Source organism: Leopardus geoffroyi, chromosome D3, assembly GCF_018350155.1.
Source record: "Leopardus geoffroyi isolate Oge1 chromosome D3, O.geoffroyi_Oge1_pat1.0, whole genome shotgun sequence".
In the NCBI taxonomy this organism is placed as follows: domain Eukaryota; kingdom Metazoa; phylum Chordata; class Mammalia; order Carnivora; family Felidae; genus Leopardus; species Leopardus geoffroyi.
In genome coordinates this window covers 17,485,052-17,511,027 of record NC_059339.1, presented here as the reverse complement: position 1 = coordinate 17,511,027, position 25,976 = coordinate 17,485,052, and the positions used below count along the sequence as shown (strand labels likewise).

Genomic DNA, 25,976 nt, shown 5'->3' with positions numbered 1-25,976 from the left:
GTGTCTCCACCTCCTAGCACTGGGCAGGGCACATAGTAGGCATGTGATAAGTATAGGATGGATGGATGGATGGATTGACGGAGTTAGAGATTATATAGCTCAGTGGCTAAGAATAAGAGCTGTTGGGGCCCCTGGGTGGCTCAGTCGGTTAAGCGTCCGACTTCGGCTCAGGTCGTGAACTTGTGGTTCATGAGTTCGAGCCCCGCCTCGGGCTCTGTGCTGACAGCTCGGAGCCTGGAGCCTGCTTCAGATTCTGTGTCTCCCTCTCTCTCTCTGCTCCTCCCCCGCTCACACTCTGTCTCTCTCAAAAACAAATAAAGATTTTAAAATTTTTTTAAAAAAGAGTAAGAGCTTTAGACTCAGACAGAATTGGGCTGGAGTCTGCTCTGCCTCTTAGCAGCTGTGTGACACTGACTGAATCACTTAACCTCTCTGAGTTTCTGTTGAGCCCCATCTGTGAAAGGGGCTCAAATTCCTGCTTGATGTGAAGCTGAGGGTCTGGATGCACAGTCCCTGATGTAGACCAGACCCTCGACACCTGCAACAACAGCATCTTCAGCTGGAGAAGACGGGGAGCGAGTGCCCGGACGTTCCTTCCAAGAATACGGACTGACCCTCCCCCAAGTCCTTCATGTTCGGACTTCAAAATCAAACTGGATTTGGCTTCTGGCTCTGCCTGTGACTGGCTGTGGCACCTCAGGCAGGCCACATCACCTGTATGCTTCTGCATTGTCTTCTGCAGAATTACGATATTGATGACAATAGCTGGCACGGAGTAAGTGCTTACTGTGTGCCAGCCTCTGAGCCGAGCGCTTCCTGTGCCCCGAGAAGTGAGGTGATATGATGGTTAAGGTTCAGGTGTAAGACTCAAACCACCAGGGTTCAATTAGTAGTTTATCCCCTCCTCCAGCTTGAACAACCTTGGGCAAGTTACTTAACCTCTCTGTGCCTCAGTTTCCTCCCTACAAGATGGAGTTAATAATAGTGACCTCACTGGGTTGCTACGAAAACTATGTGATATAAGAGATGCAAAGGACTTGGGAGAGTGCCTGGCACTTAGCACATAATCGATTTGTCTTGCACAATCATCACGACAGCCATCTCCTCTTATGGGCTTATCCCCAAGAGGAAACTGAGGCTCAGAGAGGTGAAGTGACCTGCCCAAAGCTGCACAGTCAGCAAGCTGCAGAATTGGAAGGTGCACCCTGATTTGGCTGCTTAAAGCACAGGCTCTCCCAAGGCCAGGGGAGGTCAAGGACCCAGCAAGGTGCATGGCACATAGTAGGTGTCGCTCCACCTCAGAGCGGACTTCCCACCCAGCCCCAGCCCCAGCCCCACCTCTAGCCTGGAGGCAGCTCCTCCCGCCCCTGCTGGCCTGTGATGGGCTCTGAATCGTTTACAGCTGAAGTCCCGCATCACTGCATCAAGCAGAGCCCTTGCCAGCTTCAGAGAAAAACCAAATGTGTTCAGCGTCAGGTCAGAGAAGCGTTCGTTTTTATTAGCGTTAATCTAATACGTTGTCTTTCCTCGCTGAACTCTGAATAAGTTAATCAAGGACAGGCTGGATTTGTGTTTTCTTAATAATGCCGCCTGATTCCGAAGGCTGCCTGCTGTGAGCTCTAGGCTCCGGGCATCTTTCTTATTTTCTCTTGCTTCTCTCTTTACATTTTATAAAAATACATAAGATTTCCAGGGGCAGAGGGGTTAGCGTGGCATAGGAGGCGGCCTGCAAGCTTTGGAATTAAATGAATCTTGTTTCAGATCTCAGTTCCTCACTTCTACCCGGGTAGCCTGCGTTTCTGAGTTTAAAATTTTCCTATTTGTGAAAGAAAACAACAACAGTGTCTAACTTTCTGAGTTGGGTGGTAATTAAAGCAATGAAGCTCTTACAACATGGTCCAGCCCATAATGATCACTCAATAGACAGTAGCTATTATTACTTCTACTGATAGTAACTCACTACCAGGTCACTATTAAATGACCTAGAATCATGAACCAGGAGATGCGATAAGCATTTTCCATAGATCCTTCCATTCAAATACGTGAAGAGCAAACAGGACAGCGGCTGGCGTAGAGTAGGTGTTCAAGAAATGGCAGTCATTTCTGGTAGAAGTGGCTGTGACAGTTTATTCTCACAACAAATGGGAGGTGTTGTGAGTGTTGTTGGTTATCAATGCACCACTCCATCCGCACTCCATCCCCACTCCATCCGGGACCTCAAAAGCACAGGTGATCACCATTCACCTAATGGCCCTGATAGGGACCATACTAGGTGGGGGGTCAGGGACAATTTCCAGGAGGCGAGCTAAGCTGAGAGCAGAAAGAAGAGTGGCGTTGACCCTTGGAGGCACTCCAGACAGAGGAAGGGTCATTCATTCATGTGTCCATCCCATCATTCCTTCATTCCACAAGTATTGCGACAAGTATTTATTAAGCACTGGCTCTGTGCCGGGTGCTGTCCCTGGTGCTGAATGAAGAGCATGGGGGAAATAGGAGAGGCAACGTTTCTGCCCTCATGGCACTGACAGTCTGGTAGGGGAGGCGGACTACAAACAAGGAAGAAACACATAAACAAGACGCTTTCAGCTGATGGTAAGGTCTGTGACAAAAATAAAACCAGGAAATATGGTTGTGACCAGGTACAAAGTGGGGCTGTTTTAGTTAGGAAGGCCTCTCTCGGAAGGCGAGGTTTGACTGGGGTCCCAAAGGAAGGGAGGAAGGGAGCCATGCAAGGATACGGAAGAAGAGCATCCCAGATAGAAGAAACTGGTTATACTAAGACCCTATGGTAGGAACAGGCTTGGCACATTCAGCGAATGGCAAGAAGGACAGTGGGACAGGGTGTGGTGGTGCGGGTGGCGGGGGGGGGGGGTGGCGTGCAGAGCCCTACAAGATAAGTTTGGAGCGGTGGCCATAACAGGGGGCTCTGGAATTTATCCTAGGTGGGGTAAGAGCATATCCTAAGGTGCAGGCTTGTGACAAACTTTGGGATTTGTAAACTACTAGGAGTTCAGAGTGGCTAGGGAGAGATACAGCTGGGTGGGTGAAGAGAAGCCACTTCACAATTTCTCCATTCTGTGTAGCACCTCGTACCTCACCTGGACCGAGAAGATGGGGTCCCTCCCGCCAGCAGATCCACGAGGACTTCCTGATCACCTCTAAGACCCACAACGTGCCAAGCACTGTGCTGGGTACTTTCCTAACCAGTGTCCCAGTGAGCTCTCAGGAGACGCCCAGAAGGGAGGGGTCGTTATCCCCATTTTACAAACAGCAAAACTGAGTCACGAGAAAGTGAAACTATTTGCCTGGGCCACATGGCTGGTTGGGACAGAAGTGGAACATGAATCCAAGTCCCCCAATCTGTTCTGCCACGTCCCACACTCTCTTCCACCTCCCTGTGAACGCCGGGTTCTTAAAGAAGCAGAATTCTAGGAGATCCCCGAGCGTGGGAAGGTGGGGTCCCCTGGATGGCTCCTGAGCCCAGTACAGGGTGGGACCGAAGCCGGGGAATGTGCTCCCCTGTGTGAGTCCGTGCCACTAATCCCGCTTCCTCCATGGCGGAAGAAGGGGTTTTCCATGAGCTGAATCACAGCAGAAGTGTGATATATGGCAGGGAACACAAAGGCTGGGGAGGTTTTCCTTCTGTCCTGATTGGTGCTGGATCCTCCCAAACCATCTGGCCTGGATTCCCAAAACATGCCATGTGTGTTCATCTCAAGAACTGCAGGGTTGCGGGCTCCTCCCCCGCATGCTGGTCAGCCGGGCGGACGGTGGCAGACCCTGGAAGACGGTCCAGGGGCCAAGCGTTCAGGCCAGATGTGCCTCTCCCCAGCTGTACGGCCCTGGGCAAGTGTCTCCCTTCACCAAGCCTCAGTTTCCACATCTGTTACCTGGGTGGAGGGTCACCCCCCTTGTTCATGAGGTATAGTGGAAACCGAGTAAGGTAACGCGCTCACAGAAGAAAGACTTTTTCGACTGAAAGGCTAAGAAAATGCGAGGAAATACCTCCAGGGCAACGATGCCCTCCAACTGCCATCACCAAGAGATCGGTCAAGATGGGCCGACAGGCAACACGGTACAGCAGAGCCACGGCATGCCGTGGAAGCCACAGCTCACAGAGTTCCTGAGCCTTCTCACGGGCAATGCCACTGACTAGCTATGTCACCGTGGGCTCTTGGTGCCTCGGTTTCCTCATCCTTAAAATGGGAATAACAGCACCTTCTACAGAGTTGTGGTAACAATTCAATACACATTAAAGTGCTTAAGTACCGGGCACATCGTAAGTGCTCAGTAGATGCTGTTTTAATGTCCATGTGTATTTATTTAACAAGACTAAAAAAAGGCTGCGAGGAAATGTCAGACTTTGAACTCTGGCAGATGTAGGGTTCAAGTCCACGCCTGGCTGTTTACAAGCTGTGTGACCTTGGGCAAGCTATTTCTCTGGGCTTCAAATTTCTCCTCTGAAATGGGGATGAGAGCGAACCCCCGGGCATGTCTACAGCCGTGACTATATGGCAGCCGGTTCCTATTCAACACTGAAACCTGGTGGCGGTCGCTGTATTCTTCTCACCCCCTCCCTTCCCCTTGGCCACCTTCCCTGTCTGCCCCTCTTACCTCGCTCCTCCTCCTTCTCCCGGACGATCCTCCCCTTGAGGGCTCGGCTCCAGGCTCCACCGTAGTCACCCAGCTTGGCCCTCTCGCTCCCGTCCTTGCCCTTGAACCAGGGTCCGTACCTGCGGGCAATGTTCGAGGCTTCACCCGTGTCCCGGAAGCCTCTGCCCAGATGCAGGTCACCCAAGAAGGGCAGCTCAGCGCCTTCGGCCTGGACCCCCGCGGCGGGGCTGGCCTGGCTCTGGGAGATGGCGGGCTGGCCCACGAAGCCAGAGTGAAGGAAGACCAGGCTCCCGGCCGTCAGGTAGAGCACCAGGAAGGTAAAGAAACGCACAGGCTTCCTGCGGAAGTACCGCTGGAATTTGAACCAGAGCTTGGCCATAGCAGGATCATTCCGGACTGGCTCGCTGGGGCTTGGCTGGCGGGGGGGGGTTTCAGGAAGGGGATGGAGGGGGGCTGCGTTCCCGAAGCTTCCCTTCGGGATGGAACCCCTGGGGGTCTGCAGTCTTACTCCTTCCGCAAAGGTGATGCTTGGCTGATGCCAAGAGAATGGAGCCCTCCTGAGGTCAAGGTGAGCTTCCTGGAGCCACAGAAGGGACCCCACACCCAGGAGTCAGTCCCATTTTCCTACATCTTGTTCCTCACGTCAGAAAGCTCCCAAAGAACTTGGATAATGGCAGTCGCAGGAGGATTCTGTCGGTCACCAGCACTGCAGCTCACTTTGCGCCTTTTCTTGGCTCTTCCGGCCTGTCAGGGCTGGATTCTTTCACCGAGGGCCATTTTCTGGCCCCTTTCCCAGCTGGGGGCCATGCTCGGTGTATCCACCTCGTGGAAACAGAGGCTGCCGGGTTTCCATCTGCTCACGCATTAGGGCTCAGGACTGCCACCTGCAAAACAGCACAGACACGGGCTTCAGAAGCCTCCTCACGGAGGCCAGAGCTCAAAGCGTTCTTAAGCCTTCTCACCGCGAATGCAGAGCCCCAAGGAAGGGAGGGAACCAATGGCCTGAAGCACCCAGCAAGTGCTTGGATGGAGGCCCAGTCCCGGGTCTTCTAGAACACCTGCCTTTTTCTGTAAGCCGAAGTGGGAATTTGGGGGCCTGTCTCCTCCTGGGCCCTCATTTTCGGACACACCTTACCTCGGACAAGCTCAAGTTCTTAGGGCCCACATTTCCTATACGTTTGTCAAACGTACACTGATACGTGAACTATTTTAAGCCTAAAAAGTACTTCCTAGGGTCCCTGCCGAATTGCCTGCTGGACCTGGCTGATTCGGAACCAGATCAAATTCATTCTTTTTTGTTGCTGTTGTTCCAGCAAATGCTTAGCGAGCACCCCACTATGTAGCAGGTACTGTCCTAAGCGCCGGACATAAAGCCGTGAGCCAGAGAAACCAAGTCCCTTCCTTCACGGGGCTCACATTCCAGTGGGAGAGATCAAAGCCATAGCCCCTCTCCTCTACCCAAGGAAGAAAAGGAAAAGAAATCTGATTTAGCGACATAGCCATCACTCGGCATTTATTTAGCATCTACAGTCCGCCCAGCTCTGTGCCGAGCCCCTTACATGCGTTAGCTCACATGGTCTTCCCAGGGTTCCTAGGGGAGGAACAATTTCCTCACTTCACAGATGAGGAACCTGAGGCCGCACAGCCAGTGAGTGGTCGACTTGGGAATTGAACCCAGGACAGTCCAAATGCAAAACCACAGCTCTTAACCACTGCGTTTTTGACCCGGCTTTTGTCCTACATGGGCTAGATGTCACTTGGGGATTCAGAGATAGGCCCTGAAGCAGCAACCCACCTCCACGGCCTCCCAGGGACACTGCTCACTGTCTGACAGGGCCCCTCAGGGTGTGGTCCACAGAGCATCTGATGCATGGTCACCTGAGAACCTGGTTAACTACGAAGATTCTGGACCTCTCCAGCCCAGATTTCTGGTAGAAGGGGAAGTCTACAGGTGTAACAAGGTGCCCTCAGGTCATGGTGACAGGCACGGAGGGCCGAGGGCACTGCTTTATGAGTAAACGTTAAGGATCATCAGCCAGGAGGAAAACAGAATACAAATTAGAAAACCGAATACTCCTTTTGGCTGGTGCGATTTCATGTTATCACCAGCAGGGGGCCTCGTGACAGTCTTGGCCAATGTACAGGACTAACTGGCAGCCAATGGCTGATCTGAATGGTAACAGCCCCTCCGGAATGCAGACAGTGGCATGGGAGTTTAACTGTGGTTCAGGGGAGATGCCATCAGTAGTCCATACGCCATCCCATTCATTCAGGTACTAAGTGCTAAGCACCTACTATGCAGTTAATTGTGCTAGGCACTTGGAATAGATAAGTGAAAAAAAAAAAAAAAAAAAACAGCTCCAAATTTTTGTGGGGCCAAACGACCTGTTTCTCCATGGCTCCGTCTATCTGTCCACCGCTTTAACCCATCCATCAGTCCACCTGCCCACCCATCAAGTCACAATCTATCCATCCATCCACTGTCCATTCCTTCATCCATCCATCAATCCACCACTAGTCTGTTCAGTACTCCCACCCGTTCACCTACCCGTCCATCCAGACCGCTGCAGCCCATGCAACCATACCGCTCTCACCCACCCATCCACCTACCCGTTCTTCCATCCATTCAAAAATGTGCATTGCTTGCCTACTGTGTGTGCTTGGGATACCGAAATAAATAATCCAGAGTCCCCCTTTCAGAGACTTCAGAGTCTGCTGAGGGAGATAGCAGCTTTAAACCACCACTGTACGAAATCGCTGCCCTAGATCGTGCTAAATCCTGTAGTAGATGTATGTAGAAGATAGAGAACAGCAATTAATAGCCAATGTTTACTGAGCACTTCACAGAGCCGACATTGCTCTGAACACATACATACTCTGAATCCTTGCAACATTTCTACGAGGGCGATCTGTAACCATTTTACAGAGGAGAGAAACGGGGCTCAGAGAGATTAAGTAATTTACCCAGGGCCACATCGTTGGCGGGGGGTGGTGGGGGGGGACTTGAATGCCAAGTCCAGGAGTCTGGACTATGTTCTATCTGCGTGCGTGCGGAACCACTGAAGTTTCAAGGTCACACTGATACTTTAAACCAGGCAGTGGGTGGTGACCCATGGTATTCCGTGGAGATCACACACACGCCAGATGTTTCTGCAGCTGGGCCAGGATGAGAAAAAGCCAGCAGCCATCACGGGGATGGGCAGAAGGGCACCAGCCCTTCCAGAAGCAGACGAGGGCATGGGCTTTGGAGGTGGACTGACCTGGGTTCAGATCCCGCCTCTTCCACCCGCCGGCTTGTGGGACTGGGTCAAGACACCTGTTCTCATGAAGATCCTCACCTGTAACGTGGGTGTAAGAGTCAAGACACCTCCCCCCAAATATATTTGCTGGGAGGTCTGCACTTAAAAACGTAGGAAGAGTGCCTGGCACACAGTAGGTGCTCAAGAAAAGCACCCCCTAACCCCACTCCTCTCAAGGGCACATGTGAGCAGCCTTCAAAGGCATTTGCCGCAGCAGCTCATTTGCTGCCGTGGAGACGGCAGAGATTCTGGCTGTTGTGTTCCCTGTGGCTTTTTGTCTCTCTGAGGATATTTCTGGGTCTAGTCCTTTTTTGTTGTTCCCTTCTTGTTCTTTTCTATTTCAACACATCTTTTCTCTAAGTGGGTGCCAAATGGGTTTTAAGAGGATAATGAGCTCATTAGAAGCTGGCAGGGAACAGAAAGAGACAGAGGCATTGGTGGTGTGGGGAGTGAAGGGGACCCATCCGGGAAGGGACTGTGGGGAGGGGGGCTCCTCCAGGGGACAGGGGGGCGGTGCTGATTTGAGCCACCCACGCCACCTGCCAGTGCTGGGAGGGAGGGCACCCGGAGGGAGAACACCCTGGAACCTGGGCAACATGGGCGTGGGGGCGTCCAGTTTGCTCTCTCTCCGTGTTAGCCCCAGCATCTGGCACACAGCAGGTCCTCAAGAAGTGCAGGAAATGAGTGAGAAGAGCCAGGGGACTGACCTCCCCTGGGGGCTTAAACCTTAACCCTGTCACCAGAACACTGGTGACAGCCTCAGAGAATGACACTCAGGGCTCTGTGAAGGGAGTGCCTTTCATTTCACAGCTCTGGGTGGTCCTGGAGTTCAGGGGGCCCCGATGAGCCACAGCCCCCCCTCCCCAAGGGAACCCCAAAGACTTTTCTGCTTCTCACCACCCTCTGTCATCCTCTCCCCATCCCCAAGCCTCTCTCTGCCTCTTTCTCTCTCTCTAGACAGAAATCCTAACCCCAAAGGGAATGCGGAAATGAAATGAACGGCCATTTGTTGAACACTTACTATATGCCGGACGCTGCATTCAAAGACTTTACAAACACGTTCTCACAAACTCCTCCCTCCCAGCAACCTGTGAGAGCAATGGCTCTCCCCAGCCCACAGATGGCACATGGACAATGCCCCCGGGGAAAGGGGCACGTGTTGGCCTCCACCTCCCCGTCTCCACTTGCCTGTTACACGTTGGAAGCCATAATCCTGTCAGCATCCTGTCCTGTCACTTACAGGAAGCCTTACAGAAATCCATGAGCCTGAGCAGGGGGCCCGCCCTCCCTCTCTCTTCAGCCGGGCAGGGGCCCACGCCTCTGTGAGCTCCACTCTTCTCTTGTGAGCCGACCACAGTCTTCCTGCTGGGGCCCTGGGAGGGTCCGGTGAGATGCCCACCCCAGAGGCCTGGAGTTGGTGCTATGAGCGATCAGTCTCCATCCGTCTCTATTTTGCATGACAACTCCCTGAGCCTCAGTTTCCCCATCTACTCAACGTGGCGGATGACCTGATCCCTCCCCTGCCTCCCTCCCAGGGCTGGCGGGGGTTTCCACCACCGTGAGGGCAAGACGTCCCCCCTCTGCAGGAATGGCAGCATTTGGTTACTGCGGTTCGTGTTTCCAGCTGGAGCCTCGCAGCGTCTAAACACAGCCTATTTTTAGCACCAGAATGAACTTCTGGTGTTGAGCTGCCAAGAAAATAACTGGTGGGGCAGAGCTACCCTGTGGGAAGGGAAAATAGGAGGTGAGCCGGCCCCGTGGCCCCCGGGGCCCCTGGGAGGGGCCGTGGTGCTTGTCCTTCCAGATGGCGGGGGCAGGTGGGTCTGGCCAGAAGTCCATGAGCCTGAGCAGGGGGCCCGCCCTCCCTCTCTCTTCAGCCCCCTGAACTTGACTTGAGGGCCTCAGTGGACCCCGGTGACCATCCAAGCCTCTGCAAGAAATAGCTCCCCAGAAACCAGGTTTGTCAAGTTTGGGTTTCTCCACACTTCTGGGCAGGGGACACACCTGGGGATCTTCAAGCGACTGGGAGCCCAGACCAGAGACGAAATTTTAGCGCTGGCCTAATGGGGACGTCGGAAATCAGCAGTGTCTGTTGAGCGTTTACTATGTGCCAGGCGCCGTGCCTTATTTCCACCGTGCCATTTAATCCCCTCTAGAATCCTGTGAGCTGCTTATTAACCTCTCTGTGCCTCAGTCTCCCCATCCGTAGAATGGGGGAAACAGTCCTACTTGTCTCGTAGGGTTCGTGTGGGGACTACGCGCGTTTCACCGAAGCGTTACCTCTTAACGGTAATAACGCGTAGGGAACGTGTATGGTTTTGTGTGCCCAGCACCCATTTTGTTTTACTGGTAGAGGGACCCTATTTTCCTTCACAGGGCTTCTCCGTCATCGGTTCTTAGCCTGTATGGCCAGGGTAGAATGAGTTCCCCTCCCCAGCTGCTGCCACACTCAACCCTGTCGTCTCCTGACGCCTGTGTACAAGCAACGCAGGATGCACCTATACCGGGGAGTGGTGTTCCTAGGGCCTGCTGTGTGAACATCTCACGACTGCCCTAAAAAACGCTGGTGTGTTTTCCAAAGGGCTGCAGTGACCAACTCCCCCAGTAGCCTACAGGCGTTCCTGTTCTTCCAGATCGGCATCGTGGCTCAACACTGTCAGCCTTTGTTGGTTTTGCCAATCGTTGGGTAGATCTTTCACAGATTTTGTGTGCGCCCCACCCATAGACTCAACTCCCAGACGCTACCTGGAAGCAACAATGGGAGGTGGAGGGGTAACCGCCCCGGGCCCCCTCGCCCCTGCGACAGGAGAAATGAAACGTCCGGCCGTGTGGACGCAGGTTCCCTCACTCTCCCCAGAGGGATTCAGCCTCAGTCACTCTCAGCGGTAGCGGACTGGAGCACCCCTGTATTGGCTTCTTCCCTGCCCCGTCTCTCTTCCCCACTCAGGGAAGGAAAGGAGTCAGTATGCCCTCCGCCTCGGAAATAAACTACTTACCAATGATTAGCGTGTGTGTCAACTACTTGGAATATATTGTGATTCATTCAAGCTTTTCCTTGTCGGTAGGCCTATGTGATATTTCCAGTTTTCCTCCCTCATAAATAAGTAATGCTACGACGAACCTCCTATAGGTAGATCTTTGTCCAGATCCCTGGAAAGCAATACACGACCGCTCAATAATGATGAGACGTAGTTACGATCACACCCATTTTGCGGATGAGGCAGCCACGGCTCAGAGAGACGAAGGGACTGGTCCAAGCACACGGCTTGCGAGACAAGAGCAGGGATTCAAGGGCAAGACTGTCGAAATCTCAATGTTGTGATGCAGTGGCCCACACCGTGTGGACCCCCTGAACAGCTAGAGCCCCTTACCCACTCCGCCTCTCAGCTGAATCCCAGCCTCGACGGAAGGATCCTTCCCGAGCTTGGGGACGTGGAAAACCATCCCTCAAACACTTCTTCTCCAGGTAGTTTACTCAAAGTTCAGCTCCAGGACCAGGACCAGCTCCAGGACCAGCCCCTTGGCAAGTCAAAGAAGTTACAAAACAGCCCAAGAAATACCATTATAAATGACGACCTTGTGGTCATGGTCTTTAGGAATCTAGAATTTTATTAACCCAACTAACCCCGGGGAAGAACTTCACACCCCTACATGGTGTGTGGACCCCCTCTGGGACACACGCGTCCCCTCACCGGTGTCCAGAGTATAATGACACCATTGTGTCCGTGATGGACCCTCGGTGTCGTTCTCCCCATTGCCTGGCCCACCCCGTGCAAAGGTGTGACGGGTACTTCAGTCAGCACATGCAGAGTTGCTCTGGGGGCCAAAAAAGTGGGATTATCGTGTCCAAGACTCTGCACCTCTGTGTGTGCGCCCACAGGGGAAACCTTGCTCCGGCCTCCGATAACCCAAGCATGTGCTGCCTTCCGCACACTCACCCGGCCGCCAGGAGGAGCCCCAGAGCCCCCACACTTCCTCCCTTCCCGTCCGAGGACAGGGACTCACCCGCCACCACCCGGCATCCACAGCTCACCATCCGTGTCCATTATCATTCATCTTTCCCCAAATTCAAGAAAAATAAACGAGAAGGCAAAGTGCCATTAGCTTAATGGCCTTTAACACCCAGCCATCTGCCATGATGTAATTAAATAAAAAAATCAAAAGGAGCATATGGGGCCCATTAAAAATAAATATTAAAATTTCGTTTCCCCGGGGAAATGACTCCAGTGCCTCCCGTTCCACGGGCAAACTTTACGGCCACCTTCACTTGTTACAGAGAAATCAGGCTGCGCCACAGTGAAGAGAAACCACCAGGGAGGAACCACAGGAGGGGGTCAGACCGAGGGTCGGACATTTCTGGTTTGAACCTGCCCCAGCGACACGGCGGCGGGGATCTTCGGCAAGTGGCTTCTCCGAGACTCAGTTTCCTCATCTGCAAAATACGACCAATCTCCCCCCGCTGGCTAGAAAGGTCTGAGGGTCATATGAGCTAACGTGTGTAAAATACACAGCACCGTAATAACAGCACGTGCTACTATGTACTAAGCACCTACTGTGTGTCAGGCACTGTTCGAGGCATAATTTGTTTCATCCTTATAACCTAAAAGAAAGGTCTCCTTTGTTAGCCCCCGATTACAGAGGAGAAAACGGAGGTTTAGGAAGGTTAAGGCGCCTGTGGTGAGGTCACACAGCCAGAGAGCGGCGGAACAAAGTTCACACCCGGGCAGACCCATAACGATTTCTCAACAGATGGTGATACTCCTCCCCCCAACTCTGGCCAGCTCAACAAACCATCCGCCACCCCTTCTCACGACAATCCATTTGCCCAGACTTCGTCTCAGAAAAGGATGAAGGTTCAGTGACTTGGCTGTGGTGCCTCTTGACCACCCAAAGTAGGCGTGAGGGACACATTTGGGAGGGGCCCGTCTAGTGAGTGGCCTCTACCCCCCCCCGCTCATGGAGGCAGCCCCAGGGGCCATGTGTGTACCGCACAACGTGCCCACAGGCACTGCTGGTGACCACAGGGGAACTCAGATATAAAACTCATCCATCAATACATCCTCCCCCTGCCCCGGAACATGGAGTTGGGATTTGAAACATGACTATCTCTGCCTGTCACTTAGACTAGATGCCGTCATCACATGGCCAAAGAAAGAGCAAAGAGAGGAAAACAGATGAGCACAGAGACCGAGGCAGAGGAGCTGAGAAAGTCAGGAGTTCCTGACCCACGGAGGGCCAAGGGCCGGCCTCCCAGGGTCAAACGTCTCTGAATGAGACTGAGATGTCACTGAATGACAAAACCTGAGTACTTTTCTTACTACGGTGCTGGGTATACAGCAGGGACTCAATAAGAGCTGAAGGTAGTCTTCAAAGGGCAACCACACTAAACTAAACATACTCCTACCATCTTACCATACGATCCAACAATCATGCTCTTGGAATCTACCCAAAGGAGTTGAACCCTTAGGTCCACACAAAAACCTGCATACAGAGGCTTACAGCAGCTTTGCTCATTAATTGCCCAAACACGGAATCAACCAAGATGTCCTCCCGGGGGTAAATGGAGAAATAAACTGTAGTACACGCGGACCACGGAGTATTATTTGGTGCTACAAATCGAGCTACCAAGCCATGAAAAAGCACGGAGGAACCTTACGCGCACATTACGCAAAGATGCCAGCCTGAAGAGGCTATATTCTGGATTCCAGCTACAGGACATTCTGGAAAAGGCAAGACTACAGAGACAGTAAAAAGATGATTGGCTGCCAAGGGTTGGGGTGGGGGAAGGATGGAGAGGGGGAGCCCAGGATTTTCAGGGCAGGGGAATATCCTGCATGATACCGTAATGGTGGAGACACGTCATTGTAAATGTGCCCAGACTCAAAGCATGTCCACCACCAGGAGGGAACCCACATGTCAACGATGAACTTTGGGTGATAATGACGTGTCAATGTAGGTCCACCAATGCCCCCGCTCTGGCACGGACGCTGACGGTGGGGGTGGCTGTGCGGGGGCGGGGAGGGCGGTTTATGGGAAATCCCTCGACTTTCCGCTCCATTTTGCTGTGAACCTAAAACTGCTTTAAAAAGTCTATTAAGGGGCGCCTGGGTGGCGCAGTCGGTTAAGCGTCCGACTTCAGCCAGGTCACGATCTCGCGGTCCGTGAGTTCGAGCCCCGCGTCGGGCTCTGGGCTGATGGCTCAGAGCCTGGAGCCTGTTTCCGGTTCTGTGTCTCCCTCTCTCTCTGTCCCTCCCCCGTTCATGCTCTGTTTCTCTCTGTCCCAAAAATAAATAAACGTTGGAAAAAAAAAATTAAAAAAAAAAAGTCTATTAAAAAGGGGGGTCGCAGTCATACACCTGAAAAGGCGGGACCGAGAAGAGCAGATGTCAACGAGCCATTAAAACTCCGGGCTGGGGGAACGAGCTGAGCTGCAGGAAGGGACGGAGTTGGGGAGGAGGGGTAAGAGGTGAAATGACAGCTCTTCTCGTCCAATGGTTTGAGGAAAGGAGCCTGATCCCCTGGCCTCCCCATCAGACAGACAGCTGGCAGGCCCTCTCGGAGCCCAGATCACTTTCCTCCCCAAGAGGGACTTCTAAAGAAAGGCCCTAAATTCCTATCATTAAGCCATCTGGAGTCATCCTTCTCCTCCAGGAGATGCTCTGTCGCAGGTCAATTAGTGCACATTTGCATAGAGTTCCTTAATAGGTTGCTAATTGTCTGGGGGAGATAATGGATGGCTCCGGTGGTTCTGGGCAGAATGTTTACCCACAGGGGCAGACCTACAGGGGGTATCAGAGAATAGGGAGAAAGAAGGGGAGCAGGGGAAAGGAGGGGAGGGAAGGGGAGGGAAGGGGAGGCATGGAGGGAACAGAGTGAACCCTTACTGACTCACACGCAGCGAAGGAGAAGTGTTATTTTGTGAACCCTTGGGTTCAGGTGTGTGTGTGCATACTGGATCCTAGCGGAAAGTGCCTTTCTTGCTGTAGGTTCGTTGGAATTACTGGAAAGCCCCAGTGATGGAGAAAAGCATGGCGGGGGTGGGGGGAAACTTTGGATATGGTGGGTGCAGAAGGACCCACTGGGAAGGCGGCATTGGAGCACAGAACTGAAAAAACCAGAACGGGGGCAGCCACGGGAAGATCTGGGGCAAGACGGTCACAGGCAGAGAGGACACGGTGCAAGGCAGGAGGTCGCACGGGGCCCAGCACATCCCAGAAGGGAGAGGGAGGCAGGGGCTAGGGAGTGTGTGGACCCCACCCCACAGGGGCCTTTCTGAACTACACTGTGACCCACGCCTGTTTCCCCCGCTGGACCAGCGAGGAGGTGGAGGAGGAGGCCTCTAAGGACCCTCCTGTCCCAGGGGGCTACGGCCAATGACTCAGTGGCTCTCCAAGGCTGAGCCGCAGTCAAGGAGTGTTTGTTGACTAGCAGAGCTGAGAGCAGGCCGAGGTCCTGGCCCTTAGCGGGGATCGGTGGTGGCTCTAGAATTTCCTTCTAGGTGGGGCTCAGGGGAAAACTCTGACCAGAAGGGCAGGCTCAGGGCTTGACCTGACACCATACAGGATGGCAATCACTTGGAGGAGGTGAGAACATTCGTCACTATCAGAGGTTGGCAAACTCTGACCTTGGCCATACTGGCTCCTGGCCTGTTTTTGTCAGCCCTAGAGTGAAGAATGGCTTTTATATTTTAAAGGGTCACGAAGAGGAAGAAAGACAAACAGCAGCAGCCAGCATGCGACCCCCAAAGTCTATAATATTTACAGTCTAGCTCTTTACAGAAAGGTCTGTCAACCTTGATCTTTATCGGCAATGGAGGCTGACGGTGGAGATCACAGGGGAGAAAGGCTCAGGTCCGTCCCCAAAGCTCGAAGAGGAGGTGACAACGGGTTGGAAGGAAGTCTGGAGATCCTCAGCCTAGCAAACAGTCTCCTTTTCCAGAAGGGGAAACTGAGGCCCAAAGAAATTCAAATGAAATGACCCCCATCCGTGTGCAATGCCTCCCATGGCCCTGAACCCAAGTGAAGGTTCTAGAAGTTGCAGCTCGTACTATTACCACTATTGTTATTATGTTCCCATAGTAGAGGTCAAAGGATCCTCAGAAGCCAGTTACTGTTAGTCTGACAATTTACAGATGAGGAACCAGAGGCTCAGAGAGGTTGAAGGGTGGCCCCGGGGTCACACAGCCAGGCAAGGGCCACACCGGTTCCCAGCCCACACCTGCTGGCCTGCAGCTCTCTTCCCCATGCACACACCTCTCTCCCTGCTGCCCCCTCCCCACCCCCATCCCCACCATGAGCCAATCGACACTTGTTGGCTCCACACTGGCCAAGGCAGAATTAAACTCTAATTTAGGAACCTTGACGGCTTCCGTTAGCAACTCTTCCCGAGAGGAATTTTTCACCAGGGTTTCCCCTGCAAGAACCCTGGCTCTCACCCCCAAATCCTCCAGCCCAGTCTTTCTTCCCAAGCCAATGTGTGTGTGTGTGTGTGTGTGTGTGTGTGTGTGCGCACGCACATGTCAGTGTGTGCATGCCTGTGGCTGTGCAGGTGCATACGTGCGTGTGTACGTCTGTATAGGTGTGTATATATACGTGTGCAGGTGTGTGTATGTTTGTAAGTCTGTGTCTCTGTATGTATGTGTGTATGTGCATGCAGGCGTGTATGTAGATGTGTCTGTGTGTCTGTGTGTCCGTGGGGGGTGGTCTCTGAGCCCCCAGCCCCAAGCTCTCTTCCCTCGCAGAGCACCTACCCCCTAGTCCTCGGAGCAGAATTAAAATGGGGGCTCAGAGTCCATCAGAGCTGGAGGGAAGACCCTTCACAATCCCCAGGCCACTTTCCTCATTGACAGATAGGGAAACTGAGGCCCAAAGGGGGCGGTGGAGTCAACCAGTGACTCTTCCCAGACCCAGGCCTCCTGAACCCCGGCCATGAGCCTTGACGCCCTCCCTGAGAAAGAAGGAAAATGGACAAATTACTACTTACTGTGCACCTACTGTGTGCCGGGCCCTCCCAACGACCCCGTGTCACTGAGTCTCCCCAGTGGCTATCTGGCAGGCTGGCTTTCTTCTCACTTTACAGATGAGCCATCAAGGTGGGGGAGGGGGTCAGTCAACCGGCCAGAAAGCAGAGGGGTGAGTGGCACAGTAAGACGCGACCCCGGGCCTGTCCAGCTCCAGAACCTTAGTCATACCATCCACGTGTCAGTGCCTCTGACTACAGGACCATCCTCTGACCTCTGCAGGCTGGAGTGTCCAGAAGGCTTTTCTCTGCAGAGTCTGCTCAGCAAGCTGGTGCCCCCTCAGCTGGGGATGAGGGCAATGAGCCCCTTCTAGAAGCCACAGGGGTCCTCAGACCCCGGTGGTATCTTCACCATGTCCTTCAGTGACCCAAGGACACTGCTGGCATCCAACAGAGAGACGTCCCCTCCCACGAGGGTAACTGCTGCCAGAAACTGACGAATACTTCAGCCCCCTGGTTCACCCTCTAGATACCATCCAGAGGCGGCATGGGAGCACACACATCACCAGAGACGCACGCGTGCATGAACACGTACGTCCCCACGCCCGTCACCTGCCCTCACGGCACACACACATATGCACACACCCCTATTTCTCCATCCCCATTCACGGCACATGGCAGGGACGCTTCAACCCAACTCACGGACGAGAAACAGCAGACACTAGAGACCTGCCCAAACACGTTTCGGGTTGCAGCTAAAGCCGGAAACCAAAGCTTCTCATCCTGACCAAACCTGGTTTCTTATCCCCTGGGATTGCCAAAAGAACAGAGGAGTGGACCAGAACACCACTCCTGGACCCCTCGGACTCCAGATTTACAGAGTGTAGTCTCTGGTTCCGGAGCCCAATTCTAAGATTTTACCCCAGTGCTCTGTCGTAAGATTGACTGTAACGTTCCCTGCCAGGATCCCCCGCGTCCCCTGCACCTGACATCCTGTGCTGGGATACCAGGGTCGGCTTCAACGTTGGTAGGTTCTCAGATTCTGAAATTCCCTTCTGAGCCCCAAAGACCCCAATCTCCTCCTCCCGTGCCAAGGTTGAAATTCTCCCCGGGAGACAGCCATGCCTCGCTGCCTTCCAGTGACCAGGATGAAAGATGTGCGCATGAATTATACATTTCCAGGCATCTCTAAATTGCTCGGCGATTACAGAACACCAAAGGTCAGCTTGCCTGGGGCAAGAATGTTCCCTTCGGCAGAGAAAAACAGCTGGATGGAAACTCACCAATGTACATAAAGACATTACCTCTTGCAGAGTAGGTGTAGGAGTGATTGTGTGTGTGTGTGTGTGTGTGTGTGTGTGTGTGTGTCATTTTGCCCGTCTTCTCTTTCTCCACTACTGGCCGTGGTTTAAAGAAATAGACGGAGGGTGCAGGAGTTTTGAGGTCACCGAGACTTGACTTGGTATCTTGGCTTTATCACGAGCTCTGAGAAGGGGAGGAAGCCACTTATGTTTCTTAAGCTGTAGGCTCCTCATCCATAAACCGGGATGAGAATGGTGGATCCCCGCTGCATGGACCGTTTGACGGATTCTTCCAAGTAACGCACGTAAAATGCTTAGGCCAGGGCCAGGCACACCGCTGGATCTCAACAGGATCGCAACTACCGTTAACTTCGCGTTTGAATCAACACAGGCAGCCAAGGCTCGCCGGAGGGTGCATGGGTTCTGGAACATACTGGAGTCACTGAAACCCTCCTTGTCAGTTCATAACTCAAGACCACGGCAGGGCAGGCCCCTCTCTGAACCTCCGTCTTCCCAATCTATAAAATGCACAACTATGCCACTTCTCAGGGTCCCCCATGGGCATCTGGCACCAGAAGACGAGCCTCACTATTGTTATTATTCTTCCAGCTAGTTAGCATACAGTGTTAACATTAGTTTCAGTGATTCGACAATTCCATACAATTCCATACATCCCGCAGCCAGCGCTCTTCAGGCCAAGTGCACGCCTTCACCCCCGGCCCCTATTATTACCCTCAGCTGCCAGAGGACTGGCAGGCAAGGAGCTGGGCGAGGCGCACCTGGGGCGCAGAAGTTAGAACCAGAGGCGGCTCCTGCTGTCAACTTATTCGTGATTCTTCTAAAGGAGAGACCTCACCAGTCTCAACATTAATAGGCTGTTGCTGTCATGATGTCTTTAAATTTAGACAAACACCCCCCCCAAACACGCATCCACCCACGCACCCCCAGGAATAAATCTTCCCTGGGGAGGAGGGAGGAAGGTCTGTCTCCTTACATCCTGGGAGGGAGAAGGAGGCAGGGGAGCTGGCTGTGTGCTCAAGGCTGCAGCAGCCAGGCGCCCGGGGGGCAGGGAAGCTCCTCTCCTCCCTGCCCAGAGCTCTGGACAGCATGTCAGGGCACTCAGGTGCTCAGCCCTGGGGGCTCAGGGGCGAGGCTAGCACACTCAGCGAATGAAGCTGATGACCACTGAAGCCCGTGGGTTCGAATCTGGACACCGGAAGACAGGCGTGGTGTCCTGGATGAAATGGGCAGCCTGTCTGAGCTGGGGTTTCCTTGCCTGTAAATGACGTGGTCACAGGGCCCTTTCCCTGGGTGTGCTACCTGTGGGGTCCCGTGGGGGGCCCCGCACTTGGTTTCATGCTCTGCTGCCGAGGTCTTGGAATTCGTAACAATTACCGAACAGGGAAGCATTTGCACTTTGCATGAGGCCCTGCAAATGACAGGGCTGCTCCCGGGGGGCTGTGAAGGTTGGAGGGAGCTCGTGTCTGAAACTCCTAGCCTGGTGCAGGCACGAGGTAAAGACTCATGTCTGTCTCTCGTTCCCTTTCCTATTCCTGTTCCAACCTGTCAAGCTCGTTCTATGACTGTGTGTCCCAAGGCAAGTGGTTTACCCTCTCTGTGCCTTCAGTTTCTCCCTTGGAAAGCACAAAAACTGCCCAAAATGTCTTCTGGCTCCTCCTTACTGATGACCGCCCCCCCCCACCCCCATTCAAACTACAATTCACTCACTCATTCCCTCAACAAGCACTCGCTGTGTGCCAGCCACCTGCCAAGCCAAGACGTGCCCCGCAGGCCTGACCTGAACCCGGGGATCCCTCTAAGGTGAGAGTCTATCCTGCAGAAAGTTCACAGATGCATCATCTCCGGGGGAAAACTTCTCCTTCATCACCCTAAACCACCTCTGCTCTGATCCACGGGAGCCCGATAGTCTCCCCCAGACCCCTGTGGCGGGGGGGAGGGCGGTTTTATTTCTCCATTCGGCAAACATTTATTGCGTCTCTATTGCGTGCCAGGTGCTGTGGACCCACCCCTGAAGAAGAGGCGGCCTCTGCCGTCAGGAAGAGGACAGACGACCTTATTTTTTAGCTTTTAAAGTCTTGGGGGTGGGGGGAGGGGGGAAACAGGCGAGGCACAGAGGGATTTTGAGGGGTGACGGATGCCTGTATATCTCCGTTCTGCAGGTGGTTCCACGGCCGAGTGCACTTGTTGAAACGTACAGAACCATACACTGGGTGAATTTTACTGTAGGTAAATTATACTCAAAAACCTGCTTTTTTCCTGCCATGCCGGCCGAGCGACGAAGGAAGGGATGCTTCCAAGAAAACCAACACCTGCTCTCTTCTCATCCCCGGCTCCTGGGTGCTCACCTGGAGGGAGGGGGTGGCTCAGGCGGGGCAGGGACAGCTCCCATGAGCACCTGGGTCCCCACGTGACCCTCCTCTCCTGGCCTGCTGGGCTCCAAGAGCAGGAACAGTCAGGGTTATTTTTGCTCTGAGAAGGAGCAGCCATAGGGTACTTTCTCCCCAGGCCGCCGCCACCCCCTGCTGGGTTTACATAAAAACACATTTGCCCAGGGCTTTGTTTCTGCATTTGCCTCCGCGGACCGGATCCTATGAAACGTGGGGAGGTCTGATTATGTGGCTGGAAGCAGCTGATGGGTGAGGGCAGGCTGAAGGAGGGTGGTTCAGGCACATGCTTCCTCCGGGTCCCACGGAGCCCTGGGGTCTCTGCGCAGGGGTGACAGGAGTGCTCACCGCGCTCACTGGTGCACGCACCTGCGTTTCTCAACCTTGGCGTTACTGACATCCGGGGCTGGGATGATTCGCCTTTGAGGGGGCTACCCCGTGCACTGCAGGATATTTACAAGCACCCTGGCAGACTTCTGCCTACGAGCACCCCCTCCATCAGTCATGACAATCAAAACGGTCTCCTGGGGGCGCCCGGGTGGCTCAGTCGGTCAAGCGTCCAACTTCAGCTCCGGCCATGAACTCACAGTTCGTGGGTTTCAGCCCCGCGTCAGGCTCTCTGCTGTTGGTGCGGAGCCTGCTTCGGATCCTCTGTGCCCCCTCTCTCTCTGCCCTTTCCCCACTCGCTCGCTCTCTCTCTCGCAAAAATAAAAATAAACTTAAAAAATGTCTCCACTGTCAAATGTCTCCACGCAACGATTCACACACGCAAGCCCAGCTCAGTATCCCTCTACCTTCCAAGAGCCACCTGAAGACAGAATTGACTCTATCTTTCTCACCTCTGTATCCCTGACTCTTTCCACAGTGCCCGACGCATTGGTATTTTATCATGTTTGTTTATTTTGGAGAGAGAGACAGGGTGCCAGTGGGGGAGGGGCAGAGAGAGAGGGAGACACAGAATCCGAAGCAGGCTCGCGGGTCAGCACAGAGCCCGATGCGGGGCTGAAACCCACGAGCTGGGAGATCACGACCTGAGCCAAAGCCAGACGCTTAACTGACTGAACCCCCCAGGCGCCCCTCGACACAGTCGCGTTTTAGAGGCTCAAAGCCATCAGCGGGATGGGCTGACCGTGGCAGAAAGAGTGACGTTGATAGTCCCCAGTTGCCTTGGTTTGGAGGACGCTGTCCGGTAATCAGACTCCAGCCACCGCGTGTGGATTTGAACCTTGTGCCAGGCTGTTCCCACATCACCGCACCCAGCCCCAGGACAGAGGTCTGTGACGGTCTCCATTTTACAGGTATGGAAACTGAGGCACTCAGCTAGCGGCTGGTAGAGCCAGGGTTTGAGCCTAGACATGTCTGACACCAGAGCACAACGTCTTAATTATCCAACTCTACTTAAGGCAGCTGCAGCCTTCACTGTTTTTTTAAGGACAAGACGGGGAATAAATAGTGACAAAGATTCTCTGCTTAGCGAAGCTCTACTCAGCCTTCCCTGAACTTGTCTTCAAGTGGGCATCTCTGCATTGTCCAATTTTAGCAAGAATCCTGTCAAGTGAGTTGAGCAGAATCCCCAGCCCCCATACCTGATCACCTTCAATGCCGCCCCCGCCCCCCCCCCCCCGCCCCCATCCCCCAGGTAACATCTGATCACCTGACCCACCTTCAGCACGAATCCTATTGGGTCAGGTTAGCCAGAATCCTGCCTTGTTCCCGATGTTTCCTAGTCTTCTATCCACCGACCACCCCCCGACCCTGGGCTCAACTGTACGTCCCTGCTCGCCCTGCCGTGTTCGGGGTGGGGCTGCGCCATCCCACGGTCTCTCTCCCCCTTGTTGCCACGGTCTTGAATCAAATCTGCTTTTATCCCTCCAACTCAGCTCAGTGGTCAAAACGCAGAGACCCTCCCAAGATGAATACGGTCAGAAGCGTGGACTTGGGTGTAAGACAGACCAGCATCCGAACGCCGCTTGGCCACTTACCAGCTCTGTGAGCTGGGGCGAGAGACCAAGCCTTGATTTCGTCATCTGTCAAATGGGGACAATGACAATAATGCAGCCCAGGGTTTCTGTAATGATTAAATGAGACAATGCTGTAAAGGGCCTTTCTGGAAAGGCCTGGAAAACAGGTCTGGAAAGGTCTGGAAAACAGCCTGTGCACAATAAATATTGGTGGGATGGGTGTGCAAATAGACTTAGGGGAGAATGGCCCCAGCTAAGGTGGAAACCAGAGATAGAGGGGAGTTTGCATCAGATCAACCAACAGGGCAAGCGTGTTCAAATCCCAGACAGTCCCCACCACACACACACACACACACACACACACACACACACACACACACAGTGAGCCAGCAGCCAGCTACTCCTCAATGGCCTCCTGCCCATTTGACCGCATCAAATGAAGGTCCGCTGTGTGTGCTGACCAATGACAGGCTGCCGCGTTGGGTAAGAGGCCCCTTGGGCCCCTCTGAATAGGCATCAGAAGCCAGCTGACCCCCTGGAAACGACATCGCCTAATTCAGCATCCCCTGGTCCCTTCCAAACAGACACACCGAACACAGGCGACTCTGACCTGGTCTCAGCTGAAACCGCTCTTCTGGGAACCACGGAGAGGCCCCACCGTCCCTCCCAAGCCTGACCAAGGGCCAGGACAAAGGGGGCGGGGGGTCCAGGCCATCCGTCATAGAAGGTTCCGCTTCTCCCCGTTAATTCAAGAGCATCCACGGCTCCTGCTGAGCAGCTGAAGAGCTCTCTGGAACCTCTTTTCAACTGAAAACAGTAATTTGCAAGAGCTCACAATGCAAGCAGCAGACGGGATGCACAGTTGAACCACAGCCACAGCGGCCTTTCTCATAGCCCGCAGCCTGTGGCGCGGCTCTGAGGCTGGGCAGCTGCCACGGGCCACCAGGAGGGTCCACGGACAGGAGGAGGGCACACGCTGACAGCTCCCTGGAACCAGCTGGGTTTTTTTTTTTTGTTTGTTTGTTTGTTTTTTTTTTTAAATTTTTTTTTTTCAACGTTTATTTATTTTTGGGACAGAGAGAGACAGAGCATGAACGGGGGAGGGGCAGAGAGAGAGGGAGACACAGAATCGGAAGCAGGCTCCAGGCTCTGAGCCATCAGCCCAGAGCCCGACGCGGGGCTCGAACTCACGGACCGCGAGATCGTGACCTGGCTGAAGTCGGACGCTTAACCGACTGCGCCACCCAGGCGCCCCCCAGCTGGGGTTTTTAATGTGAAGGGGCGGCAAGTCTATCGCGTCTGGAATATTTTCCAAATAAGAAATTACCAAACTAGGAGGCTTAATACAACAGAAACGTATCTTCTCACAGATCTGGGGGCCAGAAGTCCACAATCAAGCTGTCGGAAGGGCTGGTTCCTTCCGGAGGTTCTGAGGGAGCATCCGTTCCATGCCTGTCTCCTAACTTCTGGTGGGTTCTGGCAGTCTCTGGCGTTCGTGGGCTCACAGACGCATCAATCGAATGTCTCTGTCTCCACCTTCACGTGTGTTCTCTCTGGGTGTCTGTCTCTGTTTTCTCTTCTCATAAGGGCACCGGTCACTGGGTTGGGACCCACCCGATTCCAGTAGGACTGCACCTCAACTCATGACACCTATTTCCACAAAAGGCTCAATTCTGAGGTTCCTGACGGATGTGAATTTGTGGGGGGGGATCACTTCTGCCACTTGCTGCCAGACAAGTGACTTAGCCTCTCTGATCCTGTTTCCTCATCTTTAAATAGGAATAATTTTAAGACTGTTGGGATGACTAGGTGCCATAACGCACTATAGCAAGTGGTCACGAGCAAAGACTGCAGCCAGATGACCTCTGCCACCGACTTGCTGTGTGGCGTCGGGCAGGGTGCCTAACCTCTCTGGTCATCCGTTCCCCTATCTGTAAAATGAGGAGATTAACACAGATCATGGTCCTCCTCTCCCTCCCACTGTCCCAAACTCTTAAAGGTGCCTGAAGGCACCACAGGAGTCCATGGGACGTCTTAAGATTTTTAAAACCCTAGAAATTACACACTAATCCTCAACAGTGGTACAACTCTGTGTTTGGGGGCTGGAATTGGATTAACTCAGTGCTATAGACCATCCCTCCTCGAGACAAGCAGAATTTCTCGAGAATTATTAGTGTCTCTGACGGATTTGTTGGTTTTTTTTTAACTTAGTGGGAAAAAATCTTAAAATCATAGAGTTTGTTTAAGGAACAAAAATCCTGGGGTGCCTGGTTGAGCGTCCAACTCTTGATCTTGGCTTAGGTCATGATCTCACGGTTCATGAGATCAAGCCCTGTGTAAGGCTCCACACTGACAGCACAGAGCCTGCTTGGAATTCTCCCTCTCTCTCTCTCTCTCTCGCTCTCTCTCTCTCTCTCTCTCTCGCTCTCTCTGCCCCTCCCGTCCATATGCTCCTCTCTCTCGGTCACTCTCAAAATAAATAAGTAAACTTAAAAAAAAAAAGAAAGAAAGAAAAATCTTTCCAGTCACAAAAGGGAAAATAATACGAAGACCATTCTCGGGGCTGGAGAGGTTTGGGCTCCACAGGGTTGGTGCAGATCAGCTCATTTAAATGACAACAACACCTCTCAGTTATGGACTGCTCACTCAACACCAGACATTATTGTCACCACCGTCCACCTCGCCTCTCATTTACCCACAAAACAACCCTAGGAGGTAGGTGTTAGTACCTTCGTTTTACAGTTGAGGAAACGAAGGCCCAGAGAGGGGCGGTGAGTTGCCCAAGGGCACACAGCTGGTTAGGGGCTAGCTGGAGATCTGAATTCAGGTCTGAAACCCTCAAACATGCTGTTCGATTGTTAAACTGTGAAATCTCACTCAGTGAATCACTAAGCTCTAGAACAGAGAACGGCGACGTGAGCCGTATGCATCACCTAAGATGTTCAAGCAGCCACATGACAAAGGGAAAAACAGGTGAAACTAGTCTTAATCATGCACTTTAACCCCAAAATCTAAAATATTGTCATTGCAACATGAAATGAACATAAACGTTGTGATTAACGACACCTTCTATATTCTTTGCCTCACACGAAGACCTCAGACTCTGGCGGGTGTCTTACACTGATGCGTATCTCAGATCACGCCATCCACCCTTGATGGCTCGGTAGATGTACGGAGCCGGCGGCCCCGCACAGGAAGGTGTTGCTCGGCAGATCTGGCTGTTTGTGGATTTGCAGAGCCGGGAAAAACGCTCTAGACGCATCCCACTCCAAGTTAAGACGCGTCACGGCTGCCGCTCCACTGGCCTCCTTAGGTGGGAGGCGAGGGAACCGGCGAACTGTGTCTCTGGCATCCCAGCTCTCCAGGTACCAGGTGACTCACCCCATGCGCCCCCAACCTCCAGCTCTCCTGCGTTCCCCACCCCAACCCTGTGGTCGG

At 53.3% G+C, this 25,976-nt stretch overlaps 1 protein-coding gene across 7 annotated transcripts in view; it reads right to left on the bottom strand.

Annotated features, from left to right (window-relative positions):
• The window catches only part of WSCD2 (WSC domain containing 2), a 117,302-nt gene that overhangs the window by 50,087 nt on the left and 41,239 nt on the right, over positions 1 to 25,976 (bottom strand). For 4 of the 7 annotated variants that reach the window (XM_045458224.1, XM_045458217.1, XM_045458218.1 and 1 more), the window contains exon 2: positions 4,615 to 5,498. In XM_045458224.1, the coding sequence (XP_045314180.1) occupies positions 4,615 to 4,993 (379 nt within the window). In that variant the 5' untranslated portion in view covers positions 4,994 to 5,498. Of the gene's footprint in view, positions 1 to 4,614; positions 5,499 to 10,909; positions 11,064 to 23,148; positions 23,400 to 25,976 lie in introns of those variants that run through there. The other 3 variants (XM_045458219.1, XM_045458221.1, XM_045458220.1) reach the window with 2 other exon arrangements.